The 14,170-nt window shown below is 52.2% G+C and overlaps 4 protein-coding genes across 4 annotated transcripts; 3 read left to right on the top strand and 1 right to left on the bottom strand.

The window, feature by feature from the left end:
• Window positions 1–24: 24 nt before the first annotated feature.
• On the top strand, window positions 25–7,599 carry PV08_03826 (uncharacterized protein; the record flags this gene model as incomplete). The annotated part of the gene is made up of 4 exons (XM_016378177.1): window positions 25–381; window positions 430–3,726; window positions 3,813–4,895; window positions 5,014–7,599. The coding sequence occupies 4 exons, from the start codon at window positions 25–27 to the stop codon at window positions 7,597–7,599; spliced, it is 7,323 nt and encodes a 2,440-aa protein (XP_016236854.1).
• Window positions 7,600–8,025: 426 nt separating this feature from the next.
• On the top strand, window positions 8,026–9,390 carry PV08_03825 (TIGR01456 family HAD hydrolase; the record flags this gene model as incomplete). Its single annotated transcript, XM_016378176.1, has 2 exons — window positions 8,026–8,201; window positions 8,283–9,390. 2 exons carry the CDS (start codon window positions 8,026–8,028, stop codon window positions 9,388–9,390), a joined length of 1,284 nt encoding a protein of 427 aa, XP_016236853.1.
• Window positions 9,391–9,986: 596 nt separating this feature from the next.
• PV08_03824 (uncharacterized protein) lies at window positions 9,987–11,406 on the bottom strand (the record flags this gene model as incomplete). The annotated part of the gene is made up of 3 exons (XM_016378175.1): window positions 9,987–10,393; window positions 10,456–11,194; window positions 11,245–11,406. The coding sequence occupies 3 exons, from the start codon at window positions 11,404–11,406 to the stop codon at window positions 9,987–9,989; spliced, it is 1,308 nt and encodes a 435-aa protein (XP_016236852.1).
• A 1,139-nt stretch (window positions 11,407–12,545) lies between these two features.
• PV08_03823 (uncharacterized protein) lies at window positions 12,546–13,739 on the top strand (the record flags this gene model as incomplete). Its single annotated transcript, XM_016378174.1, has 1 exon — window positions 12,546–13,739. One exon carries the CDS (start codon window positions 12,546–12,548, stop codon window positions 13,737–13,739), a length of 1,194 nt encoding a protein of 397 aa, XP_016236851.1.
• Window positions 13,740–14,170: the final 431 nt, after the last annotated feature.

The raw sequence follows: 14,170 nt of genomic DNA, 5'->3' as shown, positions 1-14,170 counted from the left end.
TTCTTCCTGCGGCCTACTGTCGCAATGGCTGCTAGCGCTGTTCTTTTGAGCGCTTTGTTCTTTCTTTTCTTTACATCATGCTTTAGTTACAGATATGACCCGAATTATGCGCAATGGAACCTGAATGAGAACCAGACGGCCGTCGATCCCCTCGACTACTGGGGAGAGTGGTCTGGACACAGTTATACTCCCTCGCCGACTAACTGGAGGTTTCCTTTCTATACCCTCTTCCTGGACCGATTCGTCAATGGGGACCCCTCTAACGACAACATCAATGGGACTGCATACGAACATGACCCCAATTCCAATCAAATGCGCCATGGTGGTGATCTGCAAGGCTTGGTTGACACGCTGGACTATCTTCAGGGCATGGGAATCAAGGTAGGCAGTGACCACCGCTATGTGGTAGACCTATACTGACCGTCGCAGGGCATCTACATCGCAGGGTCCCCGTTCATCAACACACCCTGGGGCTATGATCAGTATTCCCCCCTCGACTTGTCCATCCTGGATCAACACTTTGGTGACATTGATATGTGGCGCACGGCTATCAATGAAATACACAAGAGGGGCATGTACGTGCTAATTGACAACACTTTTGCCACCCTGGGTGACCTAATCGGGTTTGACGGTTACCTCAATACCACCACTCCGTTCACGCTGGCTGAACATCAAGTTCAGTGGAAGAGCGATCGGCACTATTACGATTTCAGCTTCGGCAACAATTACAACCAGACCTGTAACTATCCAAAATTCTGGCTAGAAACAGGTTATCCTGTTGGCGACGATGTCACCAGTGATCTGAAAGGTTGTTACGATAGCGAGTTCGATCAATACGGTGACACCGAGGCTTTTGGTGTCTTCCCGGATTGGCGACGTCAGTTGTCAAAGTTCGCATCGGTTCAAGATCGTCTCAGGGAATGGCACGAGCCAGTCCGCAACAAGTTGGAAAACTTCTACTGTATTGTCATTGCATCCTTAGACATTGACGGTTTTCGATACGACAAAGCTACCCAAAGTACCATCGATGCGATGGGTTTCATGAATGAAGCCATGCGTACCTGCGCCAAAAGATTCGGAAAGGAAAATTTCTTTCTCCCTGGGGAAATCACTGGTGGAAATGTCTTTGGCTCCTTGTACCTGGGCCGTGGCAGGCAACCAGACATGCTTCCAGACAACATTACCGCAGCTGTTACCATGACCAACAACTCTGCCGACAAATATTTTCTTAGGGCCCCTGAGCACGGAGCCCTTGATTCTGCCGCTTTCCATTATACAGTGTATCGGACTTTGACACGATTCCTTGGAATGGACGGTAACCTTGAAGCCGGCTATGACGCTCCTCCCAATTGGGTCGACATGTGGAATGACTTCCTCCTCACGAATGACTTTGTGAATCCCAACACAGGTCTCTTCGACCCCAGACATCTCATGGGCACGACCAACCAAGACGTCTTTCGATGGCCGGCCATTACCGATGGTGTGCAACGTCAGCTGCTTGGCCACTTCATAACTACGATCCAAATGCCGGGGGCTCCATTATTGCTATGGGGTGAAGAGCAAGCATTTTATGTTCTCGACAATACCGCCTCGAACTACATTTTTGGCCGTCAAGCCATGTCCTCTGCTACTGCGTGGTATACTCATGGTTGCTATCATCTTAGTTCGACACAATACTTCCAAATGCCGCTCAATGCCTCTCGTGATGGTTGCAAAGACATCACAGTCAGTTATGATCATAGAGACCCTTCTCACCCTGTTCGAAACATTATTCATCATATGAACCAATTGCGCGAACAATTCCCCGTACTTCAAGATGGGTTCTTCTTGCAACAATTGTCCAACCAAACAGAACAAATCCAATACCCTGGTTCGGGAAAAGTGACTACCGAAACCGGAATGTGGTCGGTGATGCGATCAGGATTCCCAGGGGTGCAAGATCTTGCTAACACCGGAGCTGGTAACCTCCCGATATGGCTGTTGTACTCGAATGCCAACTCGTCCACCACTTACAGCTTCGACTGCGCCAATAACGATACTGCACTCAATACTACAAGTCTGATCGCGCCATATGATGCAGGAACAACGGTGAAGAATTTGTTTTATCCTTATGACGAGCACACTTTAGAGGATAGTGTGCACCAGCTTGGCATCAATGGCTCGACGGCGTCAAATGGCTGTTTACGCAGCTTGGAAATGGCAGCTTATGATTTCCGCGCCTATGTCCCCATCGATAACTGGGTCGGCCCTCAGCCCATGATCACGAAGTTCAAGCCAGGACATGACAGTCGCCTTCAGTCTAGTGTGAACTCTACTGGCACCGAAACTGTCGATATCACATTGGAATTCTCGGTGGAAATGGACTGCGACAGCGTTACGGATAGTATCACGTTCAACTCCACGACGGAACTAGGCACCGTCGCCTCGATCAATCGGGACAGCATCAAGTGCGCCCTTATGAAAGATCCAGAGACACCACCTTACGTTGGGGCGATCTCTTCCGTATGGTCATGGTCTGCCTCGCTGGACGGTGTCGCAAACGGTATTCATGCTGTCACAGTCAGTAATGCGTCTGCCCAGGCCGGAGGCCACACTGACGCTGTCGACCGCTTCCTGTTCAGGATTGGTCAATCTAACAATCCTATGGTATTCACTACAAGCGCCAACTATTCCTCGTCTCTGCTTAGCAAGAGCGACAATGGTTCATTAATACTTTCACACTCCGCCGCTGGAGCCGATAAGTGGCGATACTCCACAAACTGGGGTTCCTCATTCTCTTCCTGGATGCCCTACCGGGGTGGCGAGACAGAAATTGAGGAACAGCCATGGTCTGGGACCAAATTACAGTCCTGGAAAGGTACTCATGTGCGGGTCGAGTACTTCAGTCGCCTGGCTGGAAGCAGCGATCACATCCAGCAGGGTGATGTCGATTATTCCACCGCTCGACGTTTCCCGCATCTCTTTTTGAATGGTCCTTACAACCAGTATGGATATGACGCTGGGCTGGACAACAAGATGACCCAGTCTGAAAACAGTAGTTGGCATCATCATTTCATGACGGAATGGAGTCAATCCGGTGCAATCGCACAAATCAATGTCTGGGGCGTCAATCCAGACGGCAAACCTGATCAGACAATAGTCATGGGTGATATAGATGGAGACTCAGTCCTTGACCGGCTTCCTCCATCCTCATTGTCCTCGGTTGTCTTGAACATAACACGTGCTCCTCCTAAGCCCTATCTCGGGTGGCGTGTTGTGATCGACGATGGCACTCTCCGCTTCGAGATCTTACCCTCAGGAAACATGTGGAGCCAGCTTATTGTATACGTCCTCTTATGGGTTGTTCCTATAATCACGGCCGCTTTCGGAGTCTGGTCCTTCATGCAGAGCTTTTACCAGGTCAAGTTCAACGAGATCGGCATTTCCGAAAAGGCTGGCATGCTTCCTGCAGCCATCAAGAAGCAGTTCAAGAAGCTCAAAGACGAGAAAAGTCCACCGGGGTTCTTGTCCAAGATCAATCGGAAGCCAAAATTCCTGCAACCGTCGGACACTGTCATCGACCAGCAACGTCGCCGGACAGTCTTGATAGCAACTATGGAGTACGATATCGAAGACTGGGAAATCAAAATCAAGATCGGTGGACTTGGTGTCATGGCACAACTAATGGGTAAAAATTTGGGCCACCAGGATCTAATTTGGTGTGTACCATGCGTCGGCGGAGTTGAGGTAAGTGACCCAAAAATTTGAACTCACAAGGCGAGCCCCTATTGGCGCTAGAGAAGAAATAAAAGTCCTGACTTGTTTCCAATTAGTACCCAGAGGATACAAAAGCGGATCCCATGACGGTTGTCATCCTCGGCAAACCGTATGAAGTGCAGGTTCAATACCACGTTCTACGCAATATCACTTATGTTCTGCTGGACGCTCCTGTCTTTCGCCAGCAGACCAAATCCGAGCCGTATCCGCCTAGGATGGACGATCTCTCCTCTGCAATTTATTATTCGGCTTGGAACCAATGTATTGCCCAGGCCATCAACCGTTTTCCAGTCGACCTGTACCATATCAACGATTATCACGGCTCGGTTGCTCCTCTCTACTTGCTCCCCAGGACCATTCCTGCGTGCCTTTCGCTGCACAACGCTGAATTTCAGGGGCTGTGGCCCATGCGCACGAAGCAGGAGCGTGAGGAAGTCTGCTCGGTCTTCAATCTGTCGACCGAATTAGTTCAGCGTTATGTTCAGTATGGAGAAGTTTTTAATTTGCTACATGCTGGCGCTTCCTACCTGAGGGTCCATCAGCAAGGCTTTGGCGCTGTCGGTGTGTCGAAGAAGTATGGCAAACGCTCCTACGCCAGATATCCTATATTCTGGGGGCTGAAGAAGGTTGGCAAGTTGCCAAACCCTGATCCTTCCGACACTGGCGAATGGGACAAAAAGCTTCCTAAGGAATCCGATATCCAGATTGATCCCGCGTTTGAAGCTGCCCGCCCTGAATTGAAGCGTCAAGCTCAAGAATGGGCTGGCCTTGAGCAAAACCCGCAAGCCGAGTTGTTTGTATTTGTTGGTCGATGGTCGATGCAAAAAGGTATTGATCTGATCGCTGATGTCTTCCCGTCAATACTGGAGTCCAACCCCAATGTTCAACTCATCACTGTTGGGCCCGTCATTGATCTATACGGCAAATTTGCAGCCCTCAAGCTCGATCGCATGATGAAGCTGTACCCCGGCAGAGTGTTCTCAAAACCAGTGTTCACCGCTCTTCCTCCGTTCATCTTCTCAGGAGCAGAGTTTGCTCTCATCCCATCTCGCGACGAACCATTTGGACTAGTTGCAGTGGAGTTCGGCCGTAAAGGAGCTCTTGGCGTTGGCGCTCGTGTCGGTGGTCTTGGTCAGATGGTGAGTTCAAAACCCCCTTCTCTATGCCGCGTTTCCCACATCGCAGCACTGGTGTTCCTCTCCACAGCAATTCCACAGCTTCGTTTTGGGAGTTTCATCTGCTGACGTGATTCTATAGCCCGGCTGGTGGTTCACAGTGGAATCAATGACAACTTCGCATCTACTCCATCAATTCAGACAAGCTATTGAGGAGGCTCTGCATTCGAAAACTGAAACACGCGCGCTTATGAGGGCTCGTTCGGCTAAGCAGCGGTTCCCTGTGGCACAGTGGGTCGAAGACCTCGAAATTCTTCAATCCACTGCCATTCAGATACACGACAAAGTTGAGGCAAGCAAACGTCATGCTGCTGCAGGCGAGATGATGTGGGGAAATTCTGGCTGGAGCACTCCCAGAGGCTCTGGCGCTGTCACTCCAGCATTGGCAAATTCCCGAGTCTCGTCATATTCAGCTCTAAACTCTCTGACTTCTCGACTCCGAGGTCTTACACACAGTCGTGAGCAAAGTAATGCTACTTCCACGCGGCCGGGCACCGGAGTCACGCGGTCAGCTTCCCTTGGAACACACCGAGGTCCAGGCCACATAAATGCACAAGATGCTCATGATGGAGAGGTTGGGTACGCATCAAACACACTTGATACAGTGCCTGACGTGGAAGGCAATGATTCAAATGGATTGGGCAATGAGATGACACACAACCATCAAGAAAGCGATGATGATTCAAGTGACAGCGATTACGACGCTGACGATGCTATCACGATGCCTATTCAATCTCTTGGACGGTACGAGCGTGTCCCCATGCATGAAGAACTTCCTTTCACGCCACATCATCTTGAAGTCCCCGGCTCCCCAAGAAGCCCCGGATTGGAGATGTATTCTATGCAGAATCAGATGGCTATACCTTACGGTAGCGCGCCAATACCACCGTCGCCAACTGCGGAATCTGGTCAGCTGATTCCACCGCCACCCGTGAGAGCAGACACCAACAATCGGATATCTGCCACTCCTTCTATGCTGTCTGTGAACTCAGTTGTGGGGGAGAAGACAGATTTTAAACTGCAGAAGGTTGATCCTTTCTTCACCGACAGCAATGGGGAGTTCGCAAAGATGTTTGAGCAGAAGCTTGAAAATCTCAATGGCAGCACCTCCGAGTCCTCCGTGTGCATCGAAGAGTTCCTAGTCAAGTCTGAGAAGCAATGGTTTGATACCTTCCGCAATGTCAAACTTGGCAGACATCACGCGTTATCTCCTAGGCCGAGCTTTCATGCCACTCGCGAGTCTCGCCCCACTTCCAGTTACGCAGGTGACAGTGAGCATGGTTCCGGGGGGCATGACTTTAACAACCTCGGTGATGAGTTCCTGCTGGGGGAGGACTATAAGCCGCCGACCGGTCTCAGGAAATGGATGCAGCTTCGCATCGGCGACTGGCCTGTTTATGCGTTCTTTATGGGCTTGGGCCAAATCATTGCTGCCAACTCGTACCAAATCACTTTGCTGACAGGTGAAGTGGGCCAAACGGCAGGCAAGCTGTACAGTATCGCAAGCATCTACCTGGCTACATCGATCTGTTGGTGGTTCCTCTTCCGGCGATTCAGTTCTAAGCTGTGCCTGTCACTGCCATTCTTTTTCTACGGCCTGGCTTTCATCTTGATTGGCACTGCACACTATGCTTCCACAACCGGCGGCCGCGGATGGGTCCAAAACGTTGGCACTGGCATGTACGCGGTAGCCTCTTCCTCGGGAAGCATCTTCTTTGCCTTGAACTTTGGTGACGAGGGTGGCGCTCAAGTCAAAGCGTGGGTGTTCCGGGCATGTGTGATTCAAGGCACTCAGCAGATTTATGTCGTGGCACTCTGGTACTGGGGCTCGTACCTCAACAGGCGCACTTCCGATGGCCTTTTAACTGCCTCGGACCCGGTGTCGTCCACGTGGAAAATCACGGCCATCACCGTTCCCATTGCCATATTGCTTTGGGCTATTGGATTGCTGATGTGGTTTGGCCTTCCGAACTACTACCGTCAAGCACCTGGCAAGATGCCGAGTTTCTATCACAGTCTCCTCCGACGCAAGATTGTGATTTGGTTCTTCGTCACAGTCATCATCCAGAACTTTTTCCTGTCTGCACCCTACGGACGAAACTGGTCATTCCTGTGGAGCAGCTCGCATGCAAAGACCTGGCAGATTGTATTGCTCGTTCTTTTGTTCTTTGTCGGTGTGTGGGCAGGCTTCTTATGGCTGTTCGGATTGCTGTCGAAGAGTCACAGTTGGATTCTTCCGCTGTTTGCGATCGGCCTTGGAGCACCTCGTTGGGCACAGATATGGTGGGGTACCAGCAATATCGGCCTGTGGCTTCCATGGGCCGGTGGCTACACTGCATCAGCTCTGATGTCAAGAGCTCTGTGGCTCTGGTTAGGCACACTCGATGCGATTCAAGGAGTCGGCCTAGGAATGATCCTCCTGTCGACACTAACTCGTGTCCATGTGGCATTCACATTGATTACTGCACAGGTTCTTGGTTCTGTGGCAACGATCGTCGCAAGGGCCTGCGCACCGAACAAGATTGGTCCGGGTCCAATCAGCCCCGATATCACTGGCAGTGTCTCTAACATCTGGCAAGCCTGGTTCTGGGTGGGCCTGGCACTGAATTTGAGCGTCTGCTTTGGATACTTTATGTTTTATCGCAAGGAGCAGCTTAGCAAGCCTTGAATGCGAGGACTCTGGCTAAGCTTGGTGGACGAGATTTTCTGACCTTTCATACTGTATATTGTTTTTCTGGCTCTGGACAAAAGCTGGGTCTGAGGGAGATGGAGTAACTTTAACGTTTAATATAGATATAGGGCTATCGGATTGAGGACAATGATACCAGGTAGATACTGAATTTGTTTGTCGCACCGTGTCGCATCTCGTAAAGAATCAACGTTCTTAGGGACGGAGTAGTTCAAGGAACGCGGTCACTTATAACTAGAGCACCACCGGAGAGACACTAGATGATGTGATTCAATGCTCCACCGTATATGATCCGGTGGGACATTCGTTATCGATAAGCCTTGTGTTCAGCAACGGGTTGATACAAAGTGTGAATTATAGTCGACTTCTTCGTGCACCTGCGCCCCCATCTGGCTGGCGACGAGCATGGCAAGTCGGAGAGTTGCCTACAGCAGTAGGCTTTCCGTATCCTGGCCATGGTCTCAGTCGGCCCGGCGGCAGCGATCCTTCAATTCTCTGCGCCTCCAGAGCCGCTCGTTTCAGACAGATGGCGAGTCCAGGGCTGCTCGTCCTGTTGTTCCCGACTTTGCCTTTGCATTCGAGTACGCACACGCAGCTCTGCTCCAAGAAGAGCCGTAGAAACAACCCTTTCCTTGGTCACTCCAACTGACATGTCTGCACAGCATAGACGGCGTTCTCATCCGTAGCGCCAAACCCATCCCGCACGCTTCCACGACGCTGCAATATCTACAGAGACACTCTATCCCTTTTATCCTCCTCACCAACGGCGGTGGTAAACACGAATCCGAACGCGTGGCCGACCTCTCGTCCAGGTTGTCCCTCTCTCTCTCCACGTCGATGTTCATCCAGTCGCACACGCCCTTTGCCGAGTTGGTCCACGGCGAGAACAGCCTGCGCGACAAATGCATCCTCGTCATGGGTGGGGAGGGATCTCGCTGTCGCGATGTCGCGGAGGCGTATGGCTTTACGAACGTCGTGACGCCGGGAGACATATATGCCGCGTACCCCGAAATATGGCCCTTCAGCGGCCCTTTTAAGGACCACTACTACGGCAAGTTTGCGCGGCCGCTGCCCAAGCCGATCAATCCCGAGAACCCCGAAGAAAGTCTCAAGATTGACGCGGTCTTCGTGTACAACGACCCGCGGGACTGGGGCCTGGACGCGCAGATCCTCATGGACGTCATGCTCTCGTCTCGCGGCATCATGGGCACGTACTCCGCGAAAAACGGCGACACCTCCTTGCCCAACTGGGGCTATCTCCAAGATGGCCAGCCGACGCTGTACTTTTCGAACCCGGACCTGCTCTGGGCTGCGAGCTATCACCTCTCGCGTCTGGGACAGGGCGGTTTCCGCGCCGCGGTCGACGGCTTGTGGAAAGCTCTCACGACGAGCAAAGACCATCCTTCGCCGCCGGAGCTGTACAAGAAGGTGGTGGGTAAACCCTTCCGAGAAACGTACGAGTATGCAGAGAAACAACTGCTCCGCCATCGGGACACTTTGTTCTCCAAGGATGAGCACCGTCGTCAAGAACCTCCGCCGCTGAAGAGGGTGTACATGGTCGGGGATAATCCGGAAAGTGACATTCGAGGCGCAAACTCCTTCGAGTCTCCCCGGGGAGTCGAATGGATCAGTCTCTTGACCCGCACAGGAGTGTACAAGGACCGTGACGGAGAGCGACCGACGTGGGAGCCCAGAGCCATTGTGGACGACGTCAAGGCTGCTGTTCAGTATGCTCTCAAAGACAGCCAATGGCCCGAACCACTGGAGTAGATCAGCTGTGTGTCTACCTCAAGATAGAGTACATATAGAGCATATACGATACTTATTAATGAAACCATTTGGATGTCGTGAAGGTTTACCGAGCCATTGCATGGAAAACACGAGTTAGTAGCTCTGCGTTGCTTTCTCAGTTTCTTGTCTGCCATTGCCTTATGGCTGTCTACCCAATTGCCTTTGTGGGTTGAGGAATGCGGTGTGTTGTAGGGTCTTGTAGACACGTCGAATCTGAAGACGTTGCGGAGTAACTAAAACTAAAACTTTTAATCTTCTCGGGATCTTCTTCCACGCGCCGTAAATGAAACAAATCAATCAGTCAGACAATCAATCAATCAATCATCTCATCATCTCACCAAGTCCCGCAAGTCAATGCCACGGAAGACAAGGACAAGTCGTTCGTCGTGTTCGAACTTTGTGAACGCTGACCCCCTGCACAACAACCAACCTGACAAGGCTGGTAAAAAAACCCCCCACCCTAAACTGCTTCTCCTTGAACATCAAAACCAAATCACTTCTTCCTCATTGCTGACAGTCTTCTGAGAGTCTCGTGTATCTAGACCTCCCAGACAGTGCGGACTAGAAAACATCCATCACGCCTTGGGATTGTCAATCGACAAGCCCTCGGTGGTACACGAAACCTCCCTGCCGCGGAGCTTGAGTTCCCAGCCGGGCTTGCACGCAAGACAACCTGGCGAGCTTACCAGTGTAGCTCCGCACATAGTACAGTAGTCCATAAGCTGCCTGCACACATTGTCCATGTCTTGACACGGCCTCTTATCGACCCGCTTCCCGTCGTCGAAACACTTCTTTGCGTCGTCGAAGCATTTCTGCGCGCTTTTCCAGCATTCCGGCTTGTCCTTGAAGTAGTCCAGCGTCCCACAGTAGCCATCCTGGGAGACGATACAGGAACCGAGGGCCATGGAAGCCGGACGGGCCTCTTTCGGTGTACGGTACCAGTTTTCCGCGGGATCTTCGAGACATTCTCCGACAGTGACGGCTGTATGATATGCGAGGTCAGTAACTAACTTCGTGACAGAGGACCTCGACGCAAATACTGACCTTTCCATCCTTTCTGGTCGACTGCGTCCAGGATATGCTCGGTGAGGTCGATGGCTGATTTGTGGATGGTGTCATGCTGGATCAGGAGCATTCTGCCGTCTTGAGCAGTCTGGTTGAAAGCTTCATCGAATGCTTGCTTCATTGCGTCGAGATCTTCTGGGTGGCTCCAGTCGGTGCTGTCCACTGAGTACCCGACATCGTGATAGCCACGGTCCATCAGATCTGCCAAGCAGCCAGTCTCACCGGTACATTTCATGTATGGTGGTCTCATGTAAGTTGGGTACTTGTTGAGAATGTTGGCAATGGCTCTCTCATTCTTGGCCAGGTCCGTCTTCCGCTCTTCCGAGGTCAGGGCATCGATATCGAAATGGGACCAAGAATGAGATCCGATCTGATGGCCGTCTTGAAACATGCGTTTGATGAGCTCCATTCGCCCCTTGGTTGTATCGATCCGACCTCTGCCGTTGGCAATGCCAGGAACGAAGAAGGTCGCCTTCGCATTTCTCTTGACGAGAATGTCAAGTAGCTTTGCAGTATCGTCCGACGGACCATCGTCAAATGTCAGTGCAATTACACCGGGCTTCGTGCAACTGGTGATGGGTTTCCCGTACGGCACTGCGCCCACTTGTGCTCGCTCTTCGCCGGAAAGGCTAGGACCACTGGGATTCACATCAGAGTCACACCAGCCAAAGCCAAGTTGACAGTTCGTAGGGACAGAGCAAAAGTCTTTGCCAGTGCCCTGTGCTAAGTCAGTGTCCGTCAGCGTTTCTCCAAGGTGCAACTACTTACGCAGAAGCCGGCCTGCGAGCAGCACTGACCGTCAGGACACCTTTCGTTGTCACCTTGCAGTCCACAACGTTGTTCGCCGGTGGCGGCTTGGGAGGGGACCATGAGCACAGCGTGGGCACCAGTGGCCAGGAAGAGAGGCAGGAGGGCAGTGAGTGGATGCATGGTGAACGCTATAGCTGACGGTCCAGACCACAGTAGTGTCAATGTTGATAGGCAGCGATGAGTCGTCGGTGTCTGTGGAACTCAGTATATATATGCCCTTTGTTACGGCTTTCCTCAAGCTACGACGGGTATGAGCCGGATGTGATGGAGGGTAAATACTCAGAAATAGAAGGGTGGTGGTGAACAACAGAGACTGATGGGTTGAGAGGAGAGAGAGAGAGAAGTAGGACCTAAATAGTATTTCCTGTCCATCTTTGTGGGAACCAGCAAGGAAAGCTACGCCAGGCATGACTTGGAACATCGACTATGGAAAAATCACCCATCAGGCAGACAACATGAGGCAGAGTGGAATTGTCTTGAATGATGCTTTTCCAAGGCGTCAGACATGCAAGCCCAATGATCCTGAGCCATCGGATTTGGGGCCTGCTGAGGAATGCAAAGGCGGTAGGGAGCTTGCTAGTCCTCCACACCAGCTCGGGCAATTCAGAGGGTCTATCTAAGCTTTCTCAACAGGCGGAGGAGAGTCTCGAAAGCATGCGGGCCGGGGAGAAGCCTGGTGGTGGATATAGGAAAGGTGCGCGGAAGACGATTCCCGGTGGAGTTGCGAGATCCTTCCCGACATCTCCGAATCCTTCACCAACCAACACAACACAGACTTTTTCGCCGCAAAAGGTAAAACGCCCAACGCCGCATAACCTGCCCGATCGGTAAGATTCTCCCTCCGTCTTCTAGGCCTTGATGCGTATCGGCCTCCCTAATGCCGCCTGGACTCTAGGTGCTATTGTAGGTCATTCTAGGCTTTCGCCCCTATAAGCCACCCTAATAATTCAGCACATTCTCTGTTGACTTACCTTCCCACCTAGGATTAAGAAAAACTCTCCTGTAAGACTTCATTGCCTCATGTTGCCGAAGAATGAAGCTGTGGTTATCCTCTGAAAATCGGTTGTGGTGGGAGTCAAATTCCGCCACACTCTAGCCCTCCCACGCACTCCGATGTTGGGCGTTTTACCCTTTTGGACCCCCAGATTCGCGTTGAGTTAAACATTCTCGCCAGAGATTGCCGGGTCTGTCATTGTCGACGGACCCGTCGCGACGAGAACTTCAGGCAACCGACGTCGACTTTCCTCGACCCTTCCAGTATGGGCCCCAAGAAGGCCTTTTCTTCCTCTTCCTCTTCGGCTACCTCAAAGCCCAAGCTGGCGTCGAAAAGGTCAAATCGCAAGTCTCTCAAGTCTGGCCGGCCGCCGCTTCTCTCGTCTTCGCCATCGTCGTCGACCAAGGTCAACAACGGTGGTGGTCCCTCGATTACAGCGCCGTCTCTCTCGTCCAGACACACGCGAAAGCTTATCCGCACCCATCACACCCTTCAAAAGCGCCTGTCTCGCGCTCGGGCCGAGAACGACACGGCTCTCGTGGAAGAACTCGAATCTCAACTCTCTGCCTCGGGAGGTCTCGCGACCTATCAGCACGCCAGCACCGTTGGACAAAGCGCCGAACGAGGCGGCGACTCGAGCCGTGTCCTGGTGCGATGGCTCAAGGATGAACTCGACTTTTGTCGCCAGGCTGCGACGGTAACGACAGTGGCAGCAGCAGAACAACGACGGCAACAACACCAACCTCGACAGATGATGAAACGTTTACGGATTCTCGAAGTCGGCGCCCTCAGCACGACAAACGCCCTCAACGTCCCCCACGCCACGACTGTGAGACGGATCGATCTTCGCTCTTCCGGGCCCGGTATCGAAGAGGCAGATTTCATGCAGTTCCCTCTCCCCGACGGCGCCTCGGGCAAGGGCGTCTGGCAGGGCGAAAGGGGCTACGACGTGCTCAGCCTCAGTCTAGTCTTGAACTACGTCCCCGACGCACGAGGACGAGGGGACATGCTACGGAGGACGACCCGGTTTTTTTTCACCCGTTCAGATTCGGATTCGGATTCGGATAGAGCTGGCGGGGACACTGACATGGACGTGGACGAAAGCGCCAGGGACAGGGACGGCGGACACGGCAGAGACATTATCCAGAGTCAGACTTCTTCCAGCAGCAGTAGTAGTAGCAGGAGGCCACCGAAGCTGCCCTGTCTCTTCCTGGTCCTGCCCGCCCCGACGATACACAACTCTCGGTACCTGACGCCGTCGCACCTCGACCTCATCATGTCGTCGCTGGGGTACACTCGTCTCGAGACCAAGACGACGCGGAAACTCCACTACAGTCTCTGGCGGTACGACCGGGACCGACGAGACCGGTGGATCCAGGACGGCGGGCCGACCGTGTTTGCGAAGAAGGAAATCAACCCCGGACCGGGGAGGAACAATTTTTGTATCGTTGTGGATTAATTTAAAAGCTGTTTTAACAATGTATATTGAGAGATCGTGGTTGGTACACCCCATTGATCTCCATCCGACGTTGATATTCATACACACATCCGTCTATCCATCCATCTGATATTCGTCTACAGGTGTACATGGATGGATACATATGTAGTCTAATATATTCATATACAGCAGACCTGTGTGACTTTGTAAGGCCACCTGAGATACCGTATCTGATACCCCGTTCAGCAAGGCAAACAAGCGAGCGAGGAAAAAGCGACAAAGTTGACAATGTGGTTGATGAGCTACCTACCTACCTACCTACCTACCAACGCACGTACATACCCTCACTGCCTCACTACATACCTGACCTGAGGTAACTGCTGTAGCACTACAACCCCAGGACTCTGACTACCTACTCGTATTGCCATGCTGCATGCTGTATGCCCGTTGCT

Source organism: Exophiala spinifera (assembly GCF_000836115.1).
Source record: "Exophiala spinifera strain CBS 89968 unplaced genomic scaffold supercont1.3, whole genome shotgun sequence".
In the NCBI taxonomy this organism is placed as follows: Eukaryota; Fungi; Ascomycota; class Eurotiomycetes; order Chaetothyriales; family Herpotrichiellaceae; genus Exophiala; species Exophiala spinifera.
The sequence above is the reverse complement of the archived record's forward strand: the minus strand, read 5'-3'. Positions and strand labels throughout refer to the sequence as shown.